Here is a 27879-nt window from a genome sequence, read left to right on the forward strand (position 1 = left end):
GCGGACTTAAACAGCCAGTTTTGCATGCTTTAAATATTCTAGACTCGCCCTCCCCTCACTGTCTGACATCCCCTTGACCATGCCATGAAAAGTTCCACTTATTACCCTCAGCCGTCACAGATATATTGCAGATACGTTCTTTTGACTATCTTTGCAGGTGACATCGCAGAAAAAGCGGAAGAAGCGCGCCAAATCATATGATGTCTGTTAGTCTACTAAGGTAATACGTCTACGAGGTAATTCAACTACTCTATTAGTACGTTCCAGCTACCAAAATGATTAGTTATCCAATCAGAAGACTTACCTGTCCCTGTAATTTCTAAGCTATGAGATCAATTTGAAATAGTAGTTGAAAATAACAGGTTTCTTTGACCATAACAAAACATAAATAAAAGAAAACACCCGAAAAAGCTAAACGAATTGGGATTGCTCCAGTAAGTTAATCTGATAATGTCACAAACGAGGAGAATTAAGATGGAATATATCATGATTTAGAGGTGGAGGCACTGTTATTTGATTCAAACACTTTTGGCTCGGCTGAGGAGGAATGCAATTTCTCAATCGACATAGAGAGTTGTTCTAGTCCAAATATAAGCTCTTTCATTGTGTCAACAGGGGCAGTTTCACCGTCTTTTGAAGACGAATTCCGACTACGCTTAGCTAGCAAATCAAAATGCATTTTGGCAAGCTTTTCCTGTTGATCTCGAATAGCCATCATTTGCTCTAAGCTTCCATCGTTACCTGAAAGCACATAAAATTATTATTTCTCTAGAAGTAAATTAGAAAGGACATAATTTTCATATTAAAGTTACAAAGGTATTTCGAGTTTTATTGATATTGTCCTGAATCTAAAGATCTTTAGAGGTAGAAGACTTTGAAAACAGACTATTATTTAGGGCACCTCTTTTCCAATGAGGTGTTGTTTTTTTAGTTAGACTATTTGTTATAAAAAAAAAATCGTTATAAATCATGTCTTCTTTTTGCAAAACCGCACAAAAATTATGATTGCTTATTTGTATCAAGGTCCATAGCATCAGCAATAGCGTTGATATACCGCTACCAAAGACAATTATCACTTTTCAAACAACTCAAACTCCCATTTAGGACTTTAAACCCTTAAATTTAAGAACAAATATCTTAATAGTTTGAAATGAGAAATTTAGATTCTATTGAATTACTTCTGCTGCGAAATTGTTCCACATATTAACTGAACATCAAAGGCAGCGTTGTCACTCAACCAGCACATATCTTTTTGAACAAAATAGGGTATCCTGAAAAGATGCCCTAGCTTGTATGTTTTTTTGATTTTGTTTGTGAATATGTATCTCATCTTACATTTTATTTTCTGCGTATTTTTTCTTCAGTAAAGTCTCAAAAACATTTTTACTATGAATATTGACATGGTCAACCAAAGATTTTTTTTTTCAGCGAACAACTTTCTGTTACCTTTTCTCTTAAATAATCATTTAAAGTCACGTTTCGTTAGAGTTATAGATTTTACCCTGAAATTTACTTTAAAAATGCAAAAAAAAGCAATAAGAAGCCACCAGATCTACAGGATGACCCAGTGGTAGATCCAGGAGGAGGGCAAAGAGTGGTATCCCATAATTCACGGGCAAATCACAGCTCTTTATACAAAACTTCAAAGCTTTTCTCGCCACTTCTCGGTATTCTCACTCTTTCCTTGTTTTCAACATTTGTTTCTCTCTGAAATATTGAGTAAGTGATACGCATGTCTTTCTCCTCCTTTACGGGTCAAAGAACCTCAACAGGAGTATTTTAGTGGTAAATCCAGAAATTTCTTCGACACTCTACAGTACGAAATAACGTCTAAGCAAAGAAACAAAATAAAATTTCCAAGTGGTGAGTTCCTTTTCAATGCCAGGCTCCTCGTGGCAGAGTAGTAGGTTTCATGCTAGTCGTTTTTTTTAAAAATAGGCTCCAAAGAGGCAAATGTAAAGAATATTAATCTTTTCAGTAATAATTTTTTTAAATTTCCACCATTTCGCGGCAATATATCATTTGCTGGTTGAAAATAGCAATTTTCATAGCTTTTTATAATGTTGATGTTCTTTTTTCAAAGAAAATCTCCACAGTAATTTTCATTCGTCGTTATGTTCCTCCCCCTCCAAACCTCAAAGAAAAATAAAAGCAATACCCTTGCCTATAACTGCAATTATCCAGGACTGAACTTACGTTTCGTACTTTGACCGAGTCCTCATCTTCCGAAAGCCTGGATCCACCACTGGGAGATCTCCAGTTAAAACTACTAAAGCACAAAACGAAACAAGATGTTACCGATTTTTAGAAACATGAAGGCTAGGCTTAAAAAGACTGCTGCTGACTCCATGGCAGTCTAAGGAGACTTTGAGACCCTTTTTTTCAGATCGTACGTTAGTTTTTAGAACGTTTAAAGAGGAAAAGGGCATAGGTTTCGGTTTTAGGTTAGGTTTCTAGACATTAGGTAAGGTTCTAGGTTCCGAGGTTAGGTTTCTAGACATCCTATTTTCTAGACAATAGGATGAGGAAACGAAAAAAGGAATGACTAACAATTAGACTGTTGCCATGATCAACATTAAAGGCAATTAAGACGTTAAAAGAAAGGTCAAAAACGTCACAATGTTAGTCGACATCAGACAGCACGTTGTGAGATTCACCAACACAGACATCGGCCACGCAACTGAGAATACTTTGAATCATAGCGATAAAATAATTTTATTACCAAGTCTCTGTTCTAACCCAACCTTTTCACAAATACAACTATCTGTTTACTGGCATTTCAGGCCACACTTGACTTTAATTCTTGATGGCAGTACTATTGAACTTTGCCTCTCAGTATAAAGTCTCAGTAAAAGTTTTGCCTCTCAGTATAAATTTCCTTTTGAATACTTAAAATGAGCTGGGGAACTAAATTAAACAATGTCAGTGGAAGAAAAGTACTATGCCATCTTCAGAACGTTTAGACTCCTTTTGTAGGAGGTTTTGTTAAAAGAGCATGACATCAATACACTAACATTATTTATGTTTGGGCAGTATTGATGTCACTTCCCCACTCTATTGCGGCAGCAGAGAGAAAATATTCTCCATTCAAGCTCATTAAGATCCATCTAGGAGACGACTTGGATCCCAGCACCATTTCTTCTCTTATGCATGTGCATAAGTTTGTGACTAAACGTACCATAGGATATTACCTGATGTACTTGTCTCGAAGGTGAGAAAATGGAAGTTCAAGGAGCTGAAGAAGATTAACGATTAATATTCGTGTAAACCAAAACATTCATTTTCATAATCAAATTTAGTAATTATATTTTGTTGTCACTTCATAAATCATAGTTTGCCATTTTTTCTTTCAGTTCAAAAGTTGGTATAATTGTTTGCTTTCAATACGAGAAGAAGTTTAAAATCCTATTAAACTCTGTCAAAGTTGTCAGTTCAAGAATAAATAGGAAAGCTATAGAGGTAATTTACGTCCTATTACACGTCCCCATTAAATCATCGCCGTTGTCTCTCATGAAAAACAAACGACATCTGGGTGATGATCAATGAATTTTTTCTTCAGCTCTTCTTTTATTATTTTATATAGATATTTTTTTTTTTTACAAAAGGAAAGGATAGTTTTAAAGGAATTTTGTGTAGAAAATTAATGTTATAACATTTAATTATTTGAATATGTCTGTATTTTTAAGCTGGAACCTATTTTCTTGGCCAAAGAGCAACCATAGAATATTGGAATTACATCTCTCCAAAGTTTTGCTAAGCTGTACTGCAGCTAATGGATAGTTATTGGTAAAAAAAAAAACATCCTATGTTTTCACTATTCATAAAAAAAAAGAATTTAGGCATTACAAATGGCTTCAAGGTAAGATAGTATATTCATTTTGATGAAATATACACGTCTTCAAACACATAGGACATACATGAACGCAACATCTTATACATGGCTCTATGACGGGGAATAATGGTTGAGAAAACGCAGTAGAGGAAAATCAAAATTACAGGGAGGCGCAGTTGAGTTACGATGAAGCAGTTGACGGTGTATTTTGCTGGGGATATTACCAGGCAATCATTTTACACAAACGTAAAACCAAGGAAATTTTTTGAAACAAATTTCATCTTTGTCTTTGAGTCATCATTATGTCTATGTGTCTGCAGTATCTGGAAATGAGCACTTAAAATGGAGACTGTAATTAGTGCTGTGGACATAATCTGTGGGAATGTGGCATTTTTAGAGCTTTTACTATAAAAATTGCTTCTCTTTGTTCTGGCGACTGCTAGAGATGAATAGCACGTATAAAGTCACCTAAACATGTAATTATCAATAGCAAGCATCAATTCACCTAAAAACAGGTTTAAAATGTATCCACTGAATAGTATCACAAACACTTCCGACTTTCACCCTGGAATCTGATTAAACTTAGAAAAAAAAAGGTAGATAATTGTCCTTTAACTCCCAGTCCTTAGCACCAAAAATTCCCATGTTCAAACATTTTCACTCGGCAGCTTCAGAATGTTGAGATGACTTGTTTGATGTTGCCCTTATGTAGATACTAGGGCATGCATGACAACAGGCATTTTCAAGTGAAAATACTCTATCCAGTCTAGTGAGCCTTACTACATGAGGCTTAGACAATGAGGGCAATTGTGATTATGTCTGATAAACTACAATCTACCACCAATTACAAGACATAAATACCACTATCCTATTTGCTTTACTTGATAGATATGAACACATTCAGTATATTTCAGTTATTCGCTGCTTATTTGTCTTTTGGTGATTTTTTTCTAAGAGAAAATGGTGATTTTATTTTGCCTTCGGTGGCAACCCTAGTTAAGAGCCATAAAGCTTCAATATATTCTTATTATTTATTTACTTTTTTCCCCAGAGCCACTTCATATGGAAGGGACTAAACAAAATAAATTTTAAATGTTTTCACTTTTTTTTACTTTCATAAATTATAAATTATCAAAACTTCAAGGAATAAATATCAGTGCCAGTCAATTAAACTGAAAATTCAAGTTATTTGTTTTTTGTTTTTTTTTTTTCCAGTGAAGTGCAAATTTTGTTCTGGTCTTGAGAAGGCATGGCGGTTATCAGCCCTACTCATGTCAATTTCTGCTCGTTTTGACATTGATTTGGCTATTTATTGTAATTTCTGTTCGTTTTGAGTTTCATTTATTTATTGATAGTGGTCTGTGGTAGTTTTACGGTTGGAGGATTATTTGACTTTACTTCTGCTCATTTTTGGCCTTTACCCTTCTTTGGAAACCTTGTTTTGTGGAAAAAGTTTTTTAAATTAATCATTAGAAAAGGGGGGAATGTCTGACTGCGTGCAACCGAAAAGACTAAGGGTAATGAGGTGAAATTTCAGGGATTATTGGGGGGATGTTAAAATGAATAAAAAGACATCATGTGCAACCGGGTTATGAAAAAGGCGTATCTGCGATATCTTAGGAACAGGTAAAGGCATTAACTTGTAACTTTCAGAGCCACTACTGTTGCTATTGCTACTGTAACTGCAACTGCGATTGCTTGCAACTACTACTTCGATTACTAACGAATGTGACTAAGAGTACTTGCGAGGGCGACTACTCGCAACTGTGAACACTTACGACTATGATTGTAACTACTTGCGACTCCGACTACTTTCAGGAAATGTTGAGGGGGAAACTGAGCAAAATTAAGATACACTATGTACATACTGGTTGTCAAAAAGGTGTATCAGGAATATCTCAGTTACGACTAGGGGTGTTAAGTTGAAACTTTCACGACGGGTTCGAAAGTGATCGGAAGGCGACGAGCCCTTCCTCCACTCACTCTATTTAGATACCCCCTCCCCACACCAAACTAAAAAAAAACAAAACATCTTGTTCAAAATAGTCAAAAGGTCGAATAGCTACTCCTCCAGGGAGATCAATCCTCCCAGAGCCCCGGGACAAGGGTTATCAATTATGCAACTTTTCCATTGTTTGCATGCAGGATTTTCCATTGGGAAAGGGGGAATGCTTAATTCTGGGCGTTTCCAAAAAAGCTAAGGACGTTAACGTGAAACTTAAGAGTGTTGAGGGGGATTCTGAACTAAAGCATAAGACACTGTGTGCATCGAGTCTATCAAAAACTTTACGGCCGCTATTACTACTTCTAATACTGTGGCTGCAACTACAACTAGTACGACTGCGATAACTTGCCACTATGACTGCGACTATTTCTACTTGCGACTACTTTCAGGATATATTGACGGGGATTTTGAAAACAAAATAAAAAAAAAACCAAGCTCATGCTGGTTGTCCCAAGGGCGCACCAGCAATATCATCAGGAACGACTGAGGACATAAGTTAGAACTTTCAGAACATGTTGGGGGGGGATGTTGAAGAGTGATCAAAGGGCAACCAACCCCCTTGGCCTTATTCAATGCTTCCCCCTCGACACTGATACAATTTTGGAAGGCCATTTCGCCCAAAATAGTTAAAAGATATAATAATTATGCCTCCAGGAATGCCACTCGCCCTAAAGCCCCCGGGGCAAGGAACGTAAATTATGAAATTTGTTCATTTTTTACATGGAGGATTTACCACTGGGAAATGGGGAAATGTTTGGTTCTGGGTGCATCCAAAAAGTCAAAGGGCATTGAAGTGAAACTTCGGGGAATTGCGAGGGGAATGTTGAACTAAATCAAAAGAGACTATGTACATCAAGGTTATCAAAAAGGGAAAGGGTACTAGCTTGAAATTTTCAAGGTCACTACTACTGTTACTATGACTGTAACTGCGACTACTTGGGATTGTAACTACAACTATTTGCGACTACTTTCAGCAAATATTGATGTTGGTCAGAGGGCAGCCAGCCTCTCCCCCACTTGCCCTATTTAGATATCCCTTCTCAATACTGATCAAAATTTTGAAAAAAACAAACATTTTGTTGAAACAACCAAGAGGTCCAATAGCTGTGCCTCAAAAGATGCCAAGCACCCAGGGCAAGAGTTGTAAATTATGCAATTTGTCCATTGTTTACAAGCAGGATTTACCATTGGGAAAGGGAGGATCTTTGATTATGGGTGTATCCAAAAAACCTATGGGTGTTAAGGTAAAACTTAAGGAAATGTTGAGGGGAGGGGGGGGGGCTGAACTAAATCAAGAGACACTGTGCGCATCCTGGCTATCAAAAAGGGGAACCTGCAACATCTTAGAAACATCTAACAGTACTAACTTGAAATTTTGAGGACGACTACAGCTATAACTAGTGCGGCTTCAACTGTGACTAGTTGCGACTGGAACAACTTGCGACTGTAATTAAGTTGAAAATTTTAGGACATGATGTCAAAAACGGGAACCTGCAATATCTTAGAAACATGTAACAGTATTAACCTGAAATTTTGAGGACGACTACAACTATAACTAGTGCGGCTTCAACTGTGACTGGTTGTGACTCAAACAACTTGCGACTGTAATTAAGTTGAAAATTTTAGGACATGATGAAAAGTGCTTGGAGGGCAAACTGTCTTTTATTTTATGCTTCCTCTCACCACTGATCAAAATTACAAAATAGCCACTTTGTTCAAAATAGTAAAAGGTCTAATAACTATGCCTCCGGGGATGCTATGCCCCCAAAGATGAAATTTTGGGGAATTCTGAGAAGGATGTTAAACAAAATCAAAAGACACTATGTGCCTCCAGGTTACCAAAAGGGGTAACTGCAATATCTTAGGACCGGCTGAGGGTATTAACTTGAAACTTTCAGGACCACTATTTCTAGTACTACTGTGACTGCAACTTCGGTTACTTGTGACTGTGACTATCACTGCTTGCAACTGGGACACCGACTTCTAGCGAAGGTTAGTGCAACAACTTGCTGCTGCGACTACTTACGACTCCCACTGCAATTGCAACGGCTTTCGACTGCGGCTACTTGTAACAGTGGCTGTGACTACTTGCATCTGGGACTGTGACTACCTGCGACGTTGACTACTAGTGACTATAGCTACTCGTGACTGTGAATACTATTGACTGCGACTACTTGTGACTGTGACTAATGTTGCTTGCAATGGTGACAATGACTATTTGGAACCGTGACTATTTGCAACTATGACAACTTGCGACTACTAAAGACTGCAATACTTGCGACTGCGACTATTTGCGACTACTTGCAACTCAATACTTGCAACTGTGACTACTAAACACTGCGAATAATTGCGACTTCGGCTACTTCCAATAATGAAAACTTACGACTGCGGCTGGAACTAATTGCGACATCGAATACAAATCCAATTCGATTGCTACTGCGGTTACTTGTGACTGTGACCCCTTGCAACTGGAAGCGCACCAACTTCCGACTGCGAATGCCACAAATCGTGACTGCAACTGCTACTACTTGTGACTGTCACCACTACTACTAATACTACTGCAATTGCAACTGTACATCCAAGCTGACCAACGGGCGCATCTAGACATGTCTATATTGATCTCAGGAAGTGCTATAGGTATTAAGTTAAACTTTCATGGAATACTAAGGGGGATATTAGAAGTGTTTAAAGTCTTTAGTTTTTAAATGCTTAAAGTTTTTAGGCTTCATAGCATCAATACGAAAAATATTACGTAATAAAGCTTACCAAATGCTCGAAGCTTTCCTGATCGAAAGTCACTGAGCAATTCCAGCAAGGCACTTTCCATATGCTTCACCTCAGATCCATCTGAGAAGAAAGAATGATGATTCACCAGCTGCCCAGAACCAGATATGGGAGCTACGCAAGAAAAGAAAAAGCAAAAAGAAGCAGCAAAATAAAACAATAAAGCAAAATCAAAACATGTCAGCAATATCATTCAAAGTCTAGAATAAAAGGCTCTCTCCGACTTAATAAGGCGAGTAAAACATAAAAACGATATTTGGCAATAAAAACTAAAGAAAAATAAATGCAATAAAATCTTTGAAGAAGAAAAAAATGAGGTTAAAGATCGATTGTAGGAAAATTGAATATGTTTCATGGTGAAAGGGATCTAGCATATTTTTATAGCAATAGTTTTACTACATATATGGACCAAGTTCTAATTTGTGCATTGCCTCGACATATTTCAATAGGTTACTTGTTCTTGAAGGCCCTATAACATTTTATTCCATTTTAAAGAAACAATGAACCCTATACACGTGGCATGGTTTTGATTTATTGTTCTCAGCTTTACCAGAAAGTTTCAGGCAATTTCACTAAAAGTGATTGAGCTATTAATCAAATAGGATCCCAATTAAAAAATTATTATTAATTAAAAAGGATCCTGATCATTCAAATTAAGAAGCCAACATACTGAAAGTCATTTTAATACTTAGCCATTGGCCATTTAACTAAAAAATAGCAAACCCGAAATTCAACAGAAGTAACACTCAAATTCTGAACAGATTTTACAGCCTATCAAAGTATAACAGAGTAAAACGTTAAAAATAAATTGAACGAGTTAGAATGCTGGGTTTTATACAATAATGCGTCTAAAAACAGTCAGCAATTAGATTTACAAAAATAAAAACAAAATTTATGGAAAAAACACAGCAATGCTAGTTAAAGGTTTTACTTGAAATTGTGCTGTAGTTTGGACTGGTAGTCGTGAAAAAAAAATGTAAAAAAAGACTGTGGTTTAAGTAGAAATGAATTTTTGAGTGAGCTATCCCCTAGGGTTAAGATATTTCCGATAATCAAAAAAATGTTTTTCTTTAATTTATCATTTGTTTATTTATTAATACATCAAACGGTAAGCAATAATGCTTGTCTCTATAGACAAAAAACAAGAAGTAAGCTAATTTACAACACTAGCAACACTTATAATGTTAGAAGAAGAAAGAAAAAAAAAAAAAGCAACTCATATCCAAAACTCATAACTCAAACTTAACAAAAATTCATAACCAAAAGATCAACTTATAACTAATAACCAAACATCAAAAATTATGTCAAGTATCAAGTATTGTCGTTAAGTATTCATGATTACTATGATTTTCTTTGTTAAAAACAAATTGTAGCAAATAAAAGAATACTTCAAGCTCAGAACACAAATACAAAAACGAGCCAATTACAATCTTCAAGGTCATTACGATTCAAGACACATATAGTTAAAAACAAAATGAAACAGCTTAATAGGTGGGATCAAAGAATAATTAAGTTTAAATAGGATTAAAAAATTGAAGTTTGATCGGAATTACACGAGACTAAAAGAATTATAAGTCGAAAAACATTCATTAGTTTTTCTTTATTTGGCTTATAGAAAAATATAAGTACAAAGAACAAAAAAAAGAACGAGCTGTGTCATCTGCACTTACTTTAATAGCATTATTGTCGCAAAATTTTGAAAACCTTAGATTTATCCTTCCATTGAGCCCTTACTCAACTTCCTGTTTTCAGTTTCTAACTAAAAAAAAAAAATCAATACCCCCCCCCCGCAAGGCTCTGTGGTTGAGAATACAGGGAGACATATAAACAACCGGTCAAGTTTTAAGAGTGATAGGAACACAACCATTTAAATAAAGTAAACGAGAGCACACATATAACAGCATAAAGTGAATTTAAATCACGCCACAGCTTATTAATCAAATACCCTGCTTCACCATATATCCTGGAGACTGGTATCATACAGTAATAAAATATTCACATACATTTAGTGTGGCAATAAGAGACATAAGACTGAATTAAACTATGGAATAACATGTTTAGAGTCAAAACAGGAAAAATGTTTCAGCTTTCTAAGAATTCTGAGATTCCTCGATATCTTCATTTTAATTTGACTAATATGATTTCTAAAGAGGAGATTCTGATCGAGAAGAATACCCAGGAACCAACATAAGGATCACTAGGTCTACTGAGAGAACCCCTTCGGAAAGTTGGGAACAAGCTTGAGAAATTCGCAAGAAAATCAGGAAGCTCGACTTAGCGACATTTAATGCCAAGCAGTTAACATCAAACCACAGAATTACTATCTTAAAAGAAAAGAGTAGACTTAATGTAGATCAGGGGTTATAAAATTCGAAACATGTGGATTTTAAGACATTCTAAACACATTAATTAGGCGACTGGTTCTCAGTTTTTTTGTTCTTTTCCATTTTTCTTTGTTCTTTATCACAGTGTTTTTTTTTTTATTGTATCATATTAACGACGCTTCTTGACTACTAAGGTCCCTGCGTCGGCCCTGCAGTGCATTCCTGCAGCATGATTTGATCTCTGGGTCCCGTATTACCAAGCAGTGTTTTTTTTTTTTTTTTTTTTTTTACCACAAACACAGTGTTTTAAAAACAAACAGTGTGATAAAAAAAACAACTGTGTGATTTTTAACCACAAATACAAAAAAAACACAGTGTTTCTGTTTTTTTATCACAGTGATACCACCACGTCCCATATTCAAACTTTTTTTTACAGGGAACACAATAGAAACCAAGATTAATTTGACTGAATATTAAATCAAGTTTATAATATTTAGAGTCTTTAATGAAACATATATACAAGTAGAATCAAAAAAGGAGGGCACAGTGTCTCCTGAGTCTTGAGGCTGAGGAGGCAAAACAAGATCTTCCCACCATACCTAACATAATGATACATTATTCTCTACACTTTTATTTTTCAGCTTTATCCATTCCTGAAACAACTAATTTTCAGCATGGTACTTGCCACAATTAGGCCCTATGGGGATTGAGCAAAATTTGCTCAAACTTCTTGCAAAATTCGTTATTTGATGAACATTGATCGTGGATATAGCCCTTTATGCAGACTTTTTTTTTTTTTACTGTTTTTGTTTATAGAATGGAAAATGATTTATTGGCTAAAATAGCACAAAAGCTAGCATAAGCACGTCAGAACAGTTACAATTACCAAACAGATATTAGGGGATAAACATAATTAAAAAGTTCAATCCATTATTAAAATACGAAACAAAATAAAGAACAAAAGAGTTTTTGGTTATCATGGTCAACATTTGGGGACACAAGTCAAGTTGGGTATTTGGAGCTCTACGAGCATTAAGTCTTGTATTAGAAAGGATTGGGGGATTTTCTTTGAAGGGGGGAGGAAGACGTCGGTGATAGTCAGAACTAAGGCACTTGTGACCAAAGTGCATGGCAAGGATGTGACGTCGTGATTCCAATATAGTAAGTTCAAGTCTAGTCAAACCTTCATCGTATGTAGTATAGGACATCAAAAGTATAAATTTATTGTTGTTTTTTTTTTAATGCTTTCAATTTTAGAACATAAGTCTTTGGTCAACCCAGGATGCCAGAAAGGGCAAGCATATTCAAGACAGGGTCTTATATAAGAACAATAAATTATTCTAAGGTTTTGGATTGATAGGGAGAACCATCTGAGAAGAAAGATTTAAGGAGAAAATTACCAGGTTTAAATAAGTGAGAAGTGTGGGACTTCTGTTTAAGGTCATTGTCCAACTGCACACCAAGCAGTTTAACCGTATTTAGATTTGGTATGCAAAGGTAATTATTGATAGGGGGGTATATTTTTTTAAAAGGAGAATAGCATTAAAATGCTTTTGGGAATGCTTAGGTTGAGTTTAACATTATCAAGATCATTCTTTCAGTTGTTAATGAGTTGTTAAGAAGTTTAATGTCCAAAATATTAGAGGCTTGACAAAGGTTAAGCAATGTCAAATCATCCGCAAATTTAAAAGCGTTGTCAAAACTTGGTAAAACATAGTTAAAACAATTAAAAATGCTAATTTACCCATGTCGAGGTCACCCACTGTGTCCTGCTTGAAAAACTTAGCATTTTTTCTTTAATCTTCTCTTTTTCCTTCAAGCCTATTATTTTCTAGTTTTGTCCTATGTTTGTATTTTTTATTTATTCATTTACTTTTGATAATGCTGATAAGTTCAGTCCTTATGTTTGTCACCACCTAACACTTATGAGGTATGCTCTCGATTGGGGCATGTTATCAGTTTGTTTTTGTGCTGTATTGGTTTGAGTCAATAAATTCATTCGCTCATTCACTCATCCTTTAGGTTCCAGGAAACAATAACAATAATAAGAAACATAGCAGGATTCTTTAGCCAAAAATTAGAGAAAGCATGCACAAAAACCACTTAAAATTGAGTTGCTTCATAGCCCTATAGTATTCTAAGCCTTTGGTTATAACTTTATTTTGTTTCTTTGGGAATTGCAATTTTGACGTTTTTCTTAGATTCATTATGTAACTCTAATGACAAATACATTTAACAAAAGACAAAAAAATAAGTTAGCCTACCTGTTGCTTTTTTATCACTTTCTTGTTTGCTATCAATCAAAGGATAATAGCCAGGTGAGTTGATAATTCCAGGATTCATTCTTGAAGACAAAACATCATCACCAGCAACTTTTGAAGCACTGGATACATTCCGCGAGTGAGCCCTTGAATAAGTACTCCTTAAATCTTTCATTTCATATCCAATACTACTTCCTTCTACTGACTTTCTAGGGGACAAAGTCATGGGCACTGGAGTGGAGTCAACCTTAGCTAATGGGTGATAAAGACCAGCAGGTCTTGCAGGAACTGGAGGCGGTTGTTTATTTTCACTTGATAAGCTCATTTTAAAAATCAGCAGCTAACAAGACCTCATGAAGATACCGGAAATCCAAGCAAAAATACCTGCAAATATGTTATATATTTTTTCAAGTCTATAACACTAATTTGCTGACAAAGGAAAAGCACAAGAGGCAAAGATGACATTCCACTTTTTGATTATATGATGAATTTATTAATTTCTGAAATTCGTCTATTTTTTTTCACAAACTTCTATGTCATGACCAATATCTAACAGTACCATACCTGGCAGCTTTGCCTCCCTCCAAAAGGGCTCACTCGATTGGAAATTGAAAAGGCTAGTGCCCTGTTTAATAGTCGAAAGTGATTGGGGGGAAACTAACCCGCTCCAGTGCCCACCATTTACCCAAACACATCCAAATCAAAATTTTGAGATAGCCGTTTTGTTAAATGTAGTCGAAAGGTCAAGAAATTATGTATTTGAGAATGAAAACCTCCCCCCCCCACAGCCCTCAGGGCAAGGGTTGTAAGTTATGCCCTCGGGGCATATAAGGTTTATATAGAAAGGGTGATTGTATGAACTTCAAAGGAGGCTCATTGGATTAGTAATCAGAAATTCTAGTGTCCTTTTTAAGACGAGAGTGATGAGGGGTGGATACCCCCTCACACCTTGTATTTTCCCAAAATACATCTGATAGAAATTTTGAGATGGCCATTTGTTGTTGTAGAAACTTCGACAAAGGCCCGTTCGATTGGAAATTAAAGAGGCTAGTGTCCTTTTTATAAGTCAAAAGTGATTGGAGGGCAACAAGCCCCACCCCCACGCCCATCAATTCCCAAAATGCATCTAATCAAAATTTGGGACAGCCATTTTGTTCAGCATAGTTGAAAGGTCTGGAAATTATCTCTTTGCAACCCCCATGCCTACTCTAGATAAGAATATAATTTGTTCTTTAATGAAAAGAAATGGCTGTGAATTGTCAGTTTAGTATACATATACTTTTATATATTGCTTAAAGTTTTAATAATTTTTCATTTATCAAAGTTAGGAGATTTTATCATATTTTGTTGTTTAATGTTGTAGGATGAAAGGATTAGAATGGTTTTTGGGTCTTCAATGAGAAAGTGAACGCAAAACAGATATGTTTGTTTAAAAAAAAAACACAAAACGAGTTTGTTCTAAAATAAGATTAATGACTGATAATTATATATTATAGCTATTAGACTAATGTATTAAGAAATTTATATTTTGTTATGTGCTTTATTACTAGAATTTTGAGATAGCCATTTGTTCAAAAACAGTCCAAAGATCACATCACAAGGCCTTAGGGGTTGACACACCCCCCCCCCCCAGAGTCCGGGGGCCAGAGTTGTAAGTTATGCCTCAGGAGCTTATAAGCTTTTAATGGAAGGTGTGGTTGTTTGAACTTTAGAGGAAGCTCATTTGATTGGAAATGTATGGTTCTAGTTTTAAGAGTCAAAATTGATGTAAGACATTATTTGTGCTTTACTGAAAACAAAATATGTTTTAAATGTTTTCACTTTTTACTTTCATAAATAAAAATATATCAAAACTTTAAGGAATAAATATCAGTGTATATCAATTAAACTGACAATCCATGGTCATTCTTTTTTTTTTTTTTTTTTTTTTTTTTTAGTAAAGCGCAAATACTGTTCTGGTCTTGAGAAGGCATGTGAGTTATCAGCCCTACTCAGGTTATTAATTTGTGCTTGTTTTGAGTTTTGACTCGGCTATTTATTTTAATTTCTGGTCTTTCCATTTATGATTTGTGGTAGTTTTACACTTGGAAGATATTTTGACTTTATTTCTGCTCATTGTTGGATTAATGGATCTCTTTACTACTTTTCTTTGAAGAACTTATTGTGTGAAAAAAGTTTTTTGAATTAATTAGAATAAAAAGCTTTTTCAAAGCACTAAGAAACTTTAAGATGAAAAATGGTCCCCCTCATATACAGAATAATTTCTGTTTGTTTTAAGTTTTAATGTTATTCCTTACGAAATAAATTTGTTTCTTTTATTTAATTATAAATTCTTAGAAATTTTAGACAAAGCTTAATAAAAAAAAAGTACTAAAATCAACTTATAAGAAATAATGCAAAACAAAGATTTTATATTATCCTTCTCACAAGCTTTATCAACATAGTTACTAATTCCAAATCAACACAAGTACAAGTATCATTATAAAAATAAAACATTTTGAAATTGAAAAGAAAATTATACATGTAATGAATAATATGAAATTCAAGGCTTGGCAGAAAACCTGCCCCTTTCATTTATATTTTTTAAAAACTCTATTATATCCTAGGCAGCAAAATAACTCGATGAGTGGTATTTATTTTTTCTTTAACAAAATCCTTTTTTACTTGTTTTCTTTACTGAAATTTAAGTTTGCTTTAAGTTGCTATCTTTACTGACTGTAGCATTCAATGCAAGGTATTTTAACTGCATTTAAACATAAATTCCTTTATTTAGATGTCTGAAAACATTATATAGGCATCTTGATTTTTATGCTGATCCTAAACAGGTGAAATTCAGCAAGTCCAAAGTGACCATTTTAAGAGAAGAATATTTTCCAAAACACATACACAGTTCATGCAAAATGAATGGCTAAAATATAGAATTATTTTAGGTTCTTTGGATTGAGTTGATTCATTTGAGGCTTCATTCCTTTATATATACAGTTTTACAAAAGCTCTTAGGGGAGATATGCAGATCTTCCCACAGAGGAGAGGAAGCTTGAAGCGCTAAAAATTGTTTTGTTAGACCAAAGTATTCCACCTTTTCATGACAAGTCCTTTGGTGCAATATGGAGGGGGAGGGGGAATTTATCCTCAACCTTCTTTCTTTTAGAGTTATTGATTAGAACTAAGCATCTAATATGGATGCTAAAAGGGTGGCAGCCCCAGTTTTTACAGAAAGATTGTGGGTGCAAAATATGAGCTGATATTCATCCGCCTACCTGGACAGAGTGGAAATAGTGCTGGATATTCCCCAAGAGCAGGAGTTTTCCAGAGAAGCCTGGCCCCTCTGACAAATTAGAAAATGGTGACATGAGATTTAATTTTATCCATTAAAAATCCCCTAGGCCATTATTTTTTAGGGGGTGCACCCTTTCTAAGCAACTGCATTATAGAAGATTTGCTCTATTAAAACGGTTGTTGAAGAAAATAGAGACAAACCCCTTTAAAAATAATTATTTTAGTGGTGTCCTTTCTAAATGATAAAAAAAATTAAGCCTTAATAAACTGCAATTCTCTACTATTTATATAGCAGGCCAAACATTCAGCTCAAACAGACCAAATCTCGCAGGAACAAATACTACAAGAAATTTTATAAAAAACTAAGAGGGTTTTATCTTAAAACATCATTTGAACAAGATGTTGCTGCTTCTAAGGAGTAAACATTTAGAAATGGGCTTTGTTTCAGTTAAAGTTAAACTCATGTGTAAAGAGCAGAAGATTGAGAGAGAGTTAACCTTTATGTTAATTTCTATTCACTTCAAGTATCAACACAACAACCTACTTGCATGAGATTGTTTTTTCTTTATTCAATTTGCATCCATCATGAAAGCCAAAACAATTTAGCCCACTATTCTCCCTTATTTTGCTTTCCAGGGCAGAAGATTGTAGGCAGCAATTCACCAAAAAGTCAACAAAGATAAAAGAACCCTGTAAAATTAAACTCAGTAGTATCCAGGGTTTAAGACTACAATTATTGATAGCATATCAGGGCATCCCAATTTTCTACAGAGAAGAGAGGAAAAGATAGATCCAAAGTACTCTCTCTTTTTTTAGACTTCTTTTTCCAATGTCAGACCAAAGATTCCATCATTCAACCCAAAGCTGTCTTTTCTATTGTTTAAGTTATTTTACAGAAGGCACGGAAGACCTAAGAATAGGGAAAGGCCTGAAGCCTTTCCTATGTTCACAGAAAATGAAATAAATTTTAGTCAAAAATTTCTAATATAGCCTATTTTCTATAATTTGTAATAGTCTTTGCATATCCAATTTGGACTTGTTTAAAAGTCTTGGCAACAATCTGCAGATATTCTATCAGAAATTGATGTTGTGTGGTGGTGTCTACTCTATACCTCAGAAGAATGGTTCCCTTGAGCATACCTATATGTGGTCACTGTTACCTAGTGGGCTAAAATTGCATCTATTCTACCACTCTCCTAGTTGGAAGACATGTCACTGGGCCATAGTTCCAACTCTCTTATTTACAAATTTTGTGTATTGTTTGAATCACCATCTATACAATGGAGCCAAACAGACCCAACTTAATGTCTTATTTTGTTCCAAAGTGTGAATTAGAGTATTTTAGGATACAAAATTGGACTGGAACAAATTTGTATTATGACTAAATACAAAATTTTGTCATACCACTGGACTGGAAAGTTGCCCATATCTTGCCAATACACAAAGGAGGTGACAGGACCAAAGCTTCCTTTCGCCAATCAGTATTGCCTCTGTTCTTGGGAAAACCCTAGAAGGCATTGTAAATACTGCTGTTTTCAAACATTTGGTCACATATAACCTTCTATCAAAACACCAGCACGGAATCCAACCAGGTAGATCAGTTGAAACAAATCTGATTGGATCAGATAATTACATAACTGAGCTTCTCAACTGAAGTCCCCCAGTTGATACGGTTCTGCTAGACTTTGCTAAAGCCTGTCATAAAAGGCTCCAGTTGAAACTGGGGTCAATTGGTATTAAAGAGGGTGTGGTGGACTGGATTATGTCTTTCTTGAAGAAACAAAAGCAGTGGGTCAGAGCTTTTTGTGAAGGTGGTACAGCTTTCTATTTTGAAATAGCAGAGATCTGAGGTGGGGTGCCTCAAGAAACTGTTTTGGGACCTACACTTTTTGATATCTACATTAACAACTCTTCAAAAAATGTGACTAACAAATTTAGCTTATATGTAATGACTTAAAACATACTGGTCCTGTTGACACACAGCAGGGTGTAGCCTCAATAATATCAAACCTAGTTTGCTTTCGCAAATGGGCCAGTATATAGAGACTCAAGTTTAATGTTGAAAAACTCAATGTCATCCATTTTGGAAGAAATAACTAATGACGGCAATATTCAATGCTATCAAATTCCAGTGATAACAGCTGATTTCCAAGAGCATCTCAGATAGAGATTTTGGGAGTTGTTGTGGATGAAGACCTCAAATTCAACTGCTACACCCCATGCTGTAGTAAGAGGGGCTAACCAGACTCTTGGTATCATCAAGCACACAAGCACTAGTAGATCCCCATCAATATTGACTAAACTCTATAAAAGCCAGCTGAAACATAGATTGGAGTATGGAATGTGTATTGCCACACCAATTAATAAAACATACCAGACAGCTCTTGAATCTGTTCAAAGATTGGCAACAAAATGCATAAAGGATCTCAAAGATAAAGAGTATGGATGTTGACTGCAGAGCCTGAAGCTACCAACTCTGACATACCATAAACACAGAGGCAATATGATAATAACCTATAAGTTGCTCTGGTCTGATGGAAAAGATATGTTTGAACCTGCCTGGCTGTCAAGTACTGGAGGTCATTGGGCAAAGCTATTCTGCAAGTTTGCCAAGACAAGAAAAACAACAATTTCTTCTACAATCAAATCATAATTCTGTGGAACAGCCTAAGCAAGATGACATTAGGATCTATAACAGTCAATAGCTTCAAATCTCAACAAGGACCAGGCAACAAAACCATGGCTCACTCAATGGGATGCAGCAGATGTCCTATACCCCCATCATCACTAACTGGCATACACTGGATTGATTGATATTGCTAGCAAGTGTAATTTAAGGTAAAATTAGAAGGTTGCTAGTCTTTTAAAACATCAGTTGTTGTGTAAATTGATAAGTGTCGTAATTCAAATCTCTATCAGCTTTTGTTGGAAACTAAACTCCAATTCATCCAGTAATAAATCCCCTCATTGCTTTTTTTTAAGTTATCAGATGTCTATCTTTCAGCTTAGCATAAATTTACTCAAGAGAAATGTTGGCAACATTTTAGTTGACAACTGAATAGCTGAGAAGTGCCTCCTATAGTTAGAGAAAAAGGTAAACTCAAGTTAAAGGACCAAATTTGTTTAGCTAAAGTTTATATATTTATAGAAAGATGTGTCTTTTATATAACCTGTAAAGCCTTAGAAACATGAATCCTGACATTTCCTTAAAAATATCTTTCTAAGACATTTTTTTGTAGTCTACATTCATGAAACCTAGAACTAGCCTATTGAAAATTTTGTTCACAGAACTGAACTAGGCCTACTTTTAAGGATAGTAAAACCATTGTCCATAATGATACTGAATAGCCTAAATATTCAACAGTTGGCTTCTTGTCAAGGAAAAATGCTAATTAAATAAAAATAGTGCCATTAAACTATATTCCTTTTGATCTTCTTCCAAGGCATCATGAGTTGTGTTTTTGAGAATGACGCCTTCCCCTTGATGGTCCCAAATGCAGCCCAAATAATATATCTCTCTATTAATTAAATATTGTGATGCGTTGTAGATCAAGGTTCTTGATTGAAAGGGGGTTTCTGCAGTCTTGACTTGATGAAATATAGGTTTGCATGTATTTAATTGTAATATTGGACAAAAAATATTACATAAAATTATTTTAAAGAGTGGATGACAATGGAATGAAACATGGTATAAGCCTAGGAGACAAGCTATACATTAAAAAACATGTTAAGATCCTGGTTAACACATCTTACAGGGGGAAGAACCTTTATCTTCACTTCTTTCACTGTTGTGCAAATCTTTTTAAACACATTTCTGAAAAATAAACATGGATTCAACCACATTTTTCTGTTTTCAGATATTCTATACCTATATCTCATTAAACACCATCAGTGACATCTAATTCTTGTTGTTGTTGTTTAGTTGACATTTGAGCAAATCAACTGCTCATATATGTGTGATCCTCTTTTAAAATTTGGGCTTATGAAGCCACATCAGACTGAGTCCCCCCCATGGGAAATGAGTCCTCCAAGCTGTCAAGTAGAACTTATCTATATTAGTAAAGATTTGATTCCTAATTATGAGATCCAGACTATTTTGGCTGAACACATCTCAAAGGCTTACCCCAACTATAGAAAAATATATACTGATGGATCCGTCCAGAGGGAAAGAGCTGGAGCAGGAGCATGTATCCCATCCCTGAATTTGAATATTTATTCTCCTCTCCCATTGGGATCTTCTATCCTGTCTGCTGAATTATGTGCCATCCGCCTGGCCTTGGATGCTCTTATAAATTATAACATTGAATCTGAAAATATACTCTGTCTCTCTGACTCTAAATCAGCATTACTACTGATCCAAAATATTAATAGAATTGCTAATGACAAAGATTTATATAATATTAGAAGACAGCTTCTTAATCTTAAGATCAAGGAAAATGAAGTTTATTTTCAACATGTTCCTAGTCATAAAGGTATAAAATATAATGATATGGCTGATTCTCTAGCAGCAAAGGCTTCCATGTTATCTCCTAGTCCTTCCTCTGACCTCAATTCACGAGATATTATCAGGCAAAGATCCAAAGTTAATCACAGTACATTAATGTTATCTCCATTTCATACAAGATTAAATACAGTGCTATATTACCGACTGAAATCAGGTGCCCTACTTCTAAATAGCTTGTTATTTAATTGGAAGCTACATCATTCCCCTTTATGCCGAATCTGCTTTTCAACAGAGGAAACAATCCAGCATATTTTATTTGATTGCCAGGCTCAGAGTGAGGAGACTGTTGCTCTTAAGCGTTTCTGCTCCTTGGCTAAGATTCCAAATACTTATACAGCTATCCTGGATTCTAACCTGCCATGGGAAATTGATCTTAAGATATTTAAGGCAGCAATTGATACCTTAAAGAAGAGAAATATTGTTTAATAAGGATTAAAGCTTGAAGAAGTCAATTTTTAATGGGACGCGATTTATCCATAGTTTTTGATTGTGCAGAAGAGAGCGGGAATGAGTAGGAAGAGCCGTATTGGTACCGGCCGGCCTAGTGCCTTAAACTGCTGGGGACAGGTAGCTCAGGTACTCGCACTTCCCACAATCAATAACAGTGTATTATTGTTCATAATCGTATATATCCATTGTTCGCAGACTGGAGCAGAATAGCGCTTCCAGTAGCTAGTTTTTGTGAAGAAGAAGTCAAAGAGGTGAAAGGACTTGTTGTTAGTCCATATACCTCCCTACAATTTTTGGAACTGGAACATCACTTTGAGAAACACACAAATAAAATTTTGGCACAGGCCATGTCAACACTTAAGATATCTTGGGAGAGTACTAAGATGTTGTACAGAGTGATCTTGCTTAAGTCACTGGCACAATTATGTATATCACACCTCTATTCTGCTAATATTGCTTAAAATATCTGTGAAATGAAACATACTCAGATTTAAATAAGGCTAAAATACAAGAAGAAATAAATAGATAAAAAGGTCAACTCAATAAAAGGTAATATTCTAGTTAATTGACTTCTTGCTATCTCAGAAAGGGTTTAGGTTAGAAAAATGAAACTTACAGGGATGAATCTACAGACTAAAGTATGTCCCAGAAGGTGTTTTGAAGCAACTACCTCCACTCTTTCTCCCTCTAGAGGGACCTGACCTTTGATGACCTTTAAAAATATGTGTGTTATAAAAGTGAAACCTAGCAAAATAGATCTTCTGCTTAATTGAAGTACAACAAAATTGTTTTCAGCTTCATAACTTTGCTCAATTCCATTTTACAAGGTTTTAAAGATATGCAAATACATTTCCTAAATTTGAAAAAAAACATTGATATGGCTCAAAATTCTACTTAAATAACAGGAATTGCATTTTCAGAACTAAAGGCAGAGAAAAACCAGTAAAATTCTAGTCCATTGACTTCTTGCTATCTTGGAAAGTTGTTGGGCTAGAGAATTGAAACTTTCAGGGATGTGTCTACAGGCTAAAGTATACCCCGGGAAGTTATTTTGAGATCCCTAACTATACCCCTTCCCCCCTCCTCTATATAACGCAGTTTTTTGTGCATTACAGCTTATATTTTGGTCAAATTTGATCCTATATTACTATTAAAAGTGTAAATCCTTGCTTACCTTAGAAAAATTCAACTTTTCACTGTTTTTTAAGCTACTATATTCCATAATTAGTTCACCAGCATTGAAAAACAATTATTACCTTTTATGGTATAGTTCAAAATGGAATGTAGGCATTTAAACGCACCCCCTGTTTGAAACGTCTTATCTTTAAATGGCTTTTGACAGGGGTAATACAGATAAGACTTTGAACTTTTAAGGGGCTTCTCACTCCGAATTATGATTCGTTGCTACAATTGGGTAAGGTTTATGTTATATGTGTGTCAATAACATTTATTTTGTAAATCATAACGGCATAGAGAAAGTCAATTTCTTCAAGAAGGCCCAATAATGATTCTTAGAAACCTGAAGAGAGGCAAAACAGAAATTTAGTGGGAAAAATAAGCATAAGTCCTAAATACGTGATTGACATAACTGCAACGGATACGCTCTCTTGGGGGAGTTTGGGGAGGGGGTTAATTTGAAAAAATAGAAATATGTATTTGTAACTTACGAATGGGTGATCAGATCTTAATGAAGTTTGATATTTAGAAGGATCTTGTGCTTCAGAGCTCTTATTTTAAATCCCAACCAGATCCAGTGACATTGAGGGGAGTTGGATGGGGAAACCGGAAATCTTGGAAGACGTGAAAATTAAGGTATCTTTATCTTGCAAATGGGTGGTTGGATCTTAATGAAACTTGATATATAGAAAGATCTTATGTCTGAGATGCTTATACAGAAATTACTCTGTATATGAAAGGGGTTTTTCCTCCTCAACGCCCCGCTTTTTATGCTAAAGTTTGAAACTTTCTGTTAACTTTACTTTTTAAAACAGTAAAAAACTTTAGCATAAACAGCGGGATGTTGAGGAGGAAAAGGCCCTTTCATATACGGAGTAATTTCTGTTCATTTTAAGTTTTAATGTTGCTCCTTACTTTCAGTTAAAAACACTTGTTTTTTTATTTAATTTATACCATAGTTTTATAAATATATATTTAAAATTATCAAAATAAACCAAAAATAAGCCCTTAATAAACATTAATTACAACACAAGTATCCAGAAAAGAAGTTTTACAAAGGAAAGTAAAGGACCATGTTAAACTTAAGACAAGCTTCAACACATTCCTATAATATAAGCTCAATGTTTTGGGAGAAACCAGGAAAGGAAAATATATAATTAATGAAAAAAAATCAAATAGTTGAGAAAATGAGAATTTTGTCAGCCAGTAGCAAAATATGAAGACGAAAATCAAGCAAATATTTCGACAAGGACCTCTGAATAATGGAAGTGTTTTCAAACAAAATGAAATGGTGAGGGTTATTGTGCACGTGTTGGGCCAAGGCAGAATCAAAATTCTCGGGCCTTTGGTGCAAACTATGACTTTGTTGATTGAATATTTGTGTTTCAACAATCCCTTCTCCTAATTGTTGGCGTTTTACCAATATAGAAGATTTAGAAATGTTACACACCCCTTAAAATTTGAAAACTGGTATTTTTCACATTTCTGAATCTCTTTCATAGGGTGGTATCCAGGAAATTTCCAAGGGGGAAGGGGTATTAAAGATTTTTTTGAGGAATCTTTATAAAACAAAAACTATGAAACGCATGAAAGACTTGTTTATATTCGTTTCGTTACGTTTTTATGAGTCGGAGAAAGGTTTCAGACCGGGGGGTACATACCCTTTAGCCCTCCTGGATACGGCTTGTTTTTTCCTAGCCTATTTGAATTTAATGGGAAAAGATTGTATTAATTTTTTCACAACCTCCCACATATTTACATTCTCATTAAAACAAACAGTCTTCTCAATATTTGAACTCTACATTAATTACTCTTTAAAATATGGGATGACACATGGAAAGGTAATTACGAGTGGAATAACAATTCCCCCGGAAGCCAGAAAAGCTTTCCAGGATCTGAAAGGAGCTTTTGATGAAGTTATAAGGTAATTTAGCATTCTTATTTTTAATACATTTGTGGAAAATTTATAATGACAGAAATATTGTTAAAGACTGCTTACAAATCCGTAAGTTGTTCATAAGTCTTCTTTGTGTTTGATGAGTTGCAAGATCCCATCTAAGACAGTGTCAAATAACACAATTTAGGAGGTGTAAAATGCGTTTTGAAAATATAGCGGGGGGGAATTTGTCATTCTTTTTCAGAAAACACAGAAAACACAAATAAAGGCATTTTCAATGAAAATATAAAAAAAAATCTAGAGGGGGAGTATGGGGTGGTTCCCTTGTCCCTCCTGTAATTGACACCACTGGTCTCAGATTTCTGTTTTGCCTCTCTTCAGGTTTTTAAGAAGCATTATTGAACATGATCAACAGAACAACAGAAATTGCGATCGCTATATGTCACTTGGTTAATATCAAGTGCCATAAAAACAGATTATTCAAGTGAAAACAAAGAAGTAACGTTAATTTTTTCAAAACTTTCTCATAATTATATTAAAAATGAGAATGCTAAAATACCTTACAACTTCATTAAAAGTTCCTTTCAGATCCCAGAAAGCTGCATGTAACCAATTTTCCAAACAACACTTGCAATATAAATAGTTCATTTATCAGAATATAATCCTTCCTCAGCCCTGCCTGAAAATCTATCATATTACTTTGTGAATCAAACCATTTGTCTAACCTAGAACACAATTCCTTGCTAAAAAGCTTACTTACACTGTAACCCAAATTAATTCCTCTATAACTACTGTGCAATGCCCTATCACCTTTTTTATAAAATGGAACTAAAATAGATCTAGACCAATCCACAGGTCAATTAGATTTACACAACAAGTCCAAAAATATTAAACACAAAATTGGAGTGGTACTCACCCTACACTACTTCCATGCTTTGAATGGAATTCCCTCCATTCCAGGCAACAAGCCTCCCATCATGATTTTTCATTTCATCAAAATATCCTTCTCTTTTATTTCTGCTATCAACTTGAATCAAAAGCATGGAAGTAGTGTAGGGTGAGCGCCACTCCAATTTTGAGTTTAATATTTTCAGACTTGTTGAGGAGGAAAAACCCCTTTCATATACAGAGTAATTTCTGTATAAGCATCTCAGACATAAGATCTTTCTATATATCAAGTTTCATTAAGATTCAACCACCCATTTGCAAGATAAAGATACCTCAATTTTCATGTCTTCCAAGATTTCTGGTTTCCACATCCAACTCCCCTCAATGTCACTGGATCTGGTTGGGATTTAAAATAAGAGCTCTGAAGCACAAGATCCTTCTAAATATCAAACTTCATTAAGATCTGATCACCCATTTGTAAGTTACAAATACATCTTTCTAATTTTTTCAAATTAACCCCCCCCCCAAAGAGAGAGTATCTGTTACAGTTATGTCAATCATATATTTAGGACTTGTGCTTATTTTTCCCACTAAATTTCTGTTTTGCCTCTCTTCAGGTTTCTAAGAATCATTATTGGGCCTTCTTGAAGAAATTGACTTTCTCTATGCTGTTATGATTTACAAAATAAATGTTATTGACACACATATAACATAAACCTTACCCAATTGTAGCAACAAATCATAATTTTGAGTGAGAAGCCCCTTAAAAGTTCAAAGTCTTATCTGTATTACCCCTGTCAAAAGCCATTTAAAGATAAGATGTTTCAAACAGGGGGTGTGTTTAAATGCCTACATTCCATTTTGAACTATACCATAAAAGGTAATAATTGTTTTTCAATGCTGGTGAACTAATTATGGAATATAGTAGCTTAAAAAACAGTGAAAAGTTGAATTTTTCTAAGGTATGCAAGAATTTACACTTTTAATAGTAATATAGGATCAAATTTGACCAAAATATAAGCTGTAATGCACAAAAAACTGTGTTATATAGAGGAGGGGGGAAGGGGTATAGTTAGGGATCTCAAATAACTTCCCAGGATATACTTTAGCCTGTAGACACATCCCTGAAAGTTGCAATTCTCTAGCCCAACAACTTTCCAAGATAGCAAGAAGTCAATGGACTAGAATTTTACCAAGATGGGTACTTTAAAATACCTTCCCGGGACATACTTTAGCCTGTATACCCATCCCTGAAAGTTTCATTTTCCTAACCTAAACCCTTTCTGAGATAGCAAGAAGTCAATTAACTAGAATTTTACCCAATAAAAATAGAAGTTAATGCAGTTACTACAATTAAAGCATCTATAAAAGGAAACATAAATATGAAATATTTATGTTTCTAATCTTTATCTAATTCTTTCTCACAAAAACATGTAAATACATAAATAGTGATAAATTAGGTTAAGTATGGTTAGGGTAGATGGCATTTGGGAGTTTGCTTATAGCCTAAATGCTATTCAAGACCAAGGAAAGCAGCAAAGATAGAGGTTATTTGCACATTAATGGGGTAGTGGGTAAAAAGTGTTTCAGGAGAAACAAGGAAAGAAGTGAAGATAAAGGTTTTCCTGCTACAAAATGTATATTAGCCTACCTAGGATTATTATGCCTACTATAAATTAAGAATTGTTTTCTTAACATGTCTCCTTATGTGGTGGACTGCTCATAAATCTATACCTCATGCTAAAGGCCTACATTACAAAGTAAGAGATTTATTCTTTTAGTGTTTCCTTCAAGTTTTTTTCTATATAGGCTATTCTTAGGGCTATATCCGAAACCATCAGAGGGAAGGGGGTTAAATTGTCAGAAAAGCAGTCATGATATTTGGAAACAGCATATAATCAGGAATCTAATGATAGGCTAGTCTACTACTTTTATCATTAAGTATGTTTCCTTCAGAATTAATAAACCACCAAATATTTACCTACTACTAAAAAACTAGCCAAATATACAGCTAAATGCAACAATCTTACAACTGTTTTGAATTAGTTTAGACTACTGTTTAAATATAATTCCTTTTTCTTATAGAAAATAATTTTGCAAATATTCTATATAGCTAGAGAAGAAGCCTACAGCAGCCTCTATTAACTAATTACCTAATAATTGGCCGCGCGCATGCTTCGGTTTAGCGCTATCATGCGATCATGCGGATATCTGTCAGTCCCCCTTTTTCTCGGAGTCATTGCTTGCTACCTAACTATAATTTTCACCTGATGAGAGATGAATTTGGGATCAAATTAAAGCAGTTCATATAATTGGCTTACCAATAAAGTAAACATACCACTCGATACCTTTTTTATGCTGTTTACGAACATAATATTCGCTTCTCCCATGAATTCAAATTTAAGCACTTTTTAACCTAACCTGATCATAAATAATTTTAGCACTGAAAAAATGTCGGATTATTTTTTTGAAAAAGATG

General features: G+C 34.8%; 2 protein-coding genes across 8 annotated transcripts in view; one reads left to right on the forward strand and one right to left on the reverse strand.

Moving 5' to 3' along the window:
- Positions 1-346: 346 nt before the first annotated feature.
- On the reverse strand, positions 347-27877 carry LOC136038687 (uncharacterized). Of its 7 annotated transcripts, none has more exons than XM_065722006.1 (4): positions 27822-27877; positions 13210-13590; positions 8604-8735; positions 347-741 (listed from the first exon to the last, which is right to left on the reverse strand). In XM_065722006.1, the coding sequence occupies exons 2-4, from the start codon at positions 13529-13531 to the stop codon at positions 485-487; spliced, it is 711 nt and encodes a 236-aa protein (XP_065578078.1). In that variant the 5' UTR covers positions 13532-13590; positions 27822-27877; the 3' UTR covers positions 347-484. The 7 variants fall into 7 exon arrangements, with proteins under 7 accessions (XP_065578078.1, XP_065578059.1, XP_065578068.1 ...); XM_065721987.1 differs by having other exon boundaries at positions 27749-27853; XM_065721996.1 differs by lacking the exon at positions 27822-27877 and adding an exon at positions 27722-27810.
- Positions 26339-27879, forward strand: part of LOC136038653 (uncharacterized) — a 150952-nt gene continuing 149411 nt past the window's right edge. Inside the window, exon 1 of the mRNA XM_065721960.1 lies at positions 26339-26362. The gene's annotated coding sequence lies outside the window, so the exon portion shown is untranslated. The remainder of the gene's footprint in view (positions 26363-27879) is intronic.

The sequence above is a fragment of the Artemia franciscana genome, chromosome 2 (genome assembly GCF_032884065.1).
Source record: "Artemia franciscana chromosome 2, ASM3288406v1, whole genome shotgun sequence".
In the NCBI taxonomy this organism is placed as follows: Eukaryota; Metazoa; Arthropoda; class Branchiopoda; order Anostraca; family Artemiidae; genus Artemia; species Artemia franciscana.

Bases quoted from the DNA above. Each gene is read 5' to 3' on its own strand.
- LOC136038687 (XM_065722006.1), bottom strand. From the start codon at position 13,531: ATGAGCTTATCAAGTGAAAATAAACAACCGCCTCCAGTTCCTGCAAGA. The intron at 8,736-13,209 runs GTAGGCTAACTT...TTTCTTGCGTAG, and splicing joins AAGTGATAAAAAAGCAACAG to CTCCCATATCTGGTTCTGGG. The intron at 742-8,603 runs GTAAGCTTTATT...ATGTGCTTTCAG, and splicing joins AGGAAAGCTTCGAGCATTTG to GTAACGATGGAAGCTTAGAG.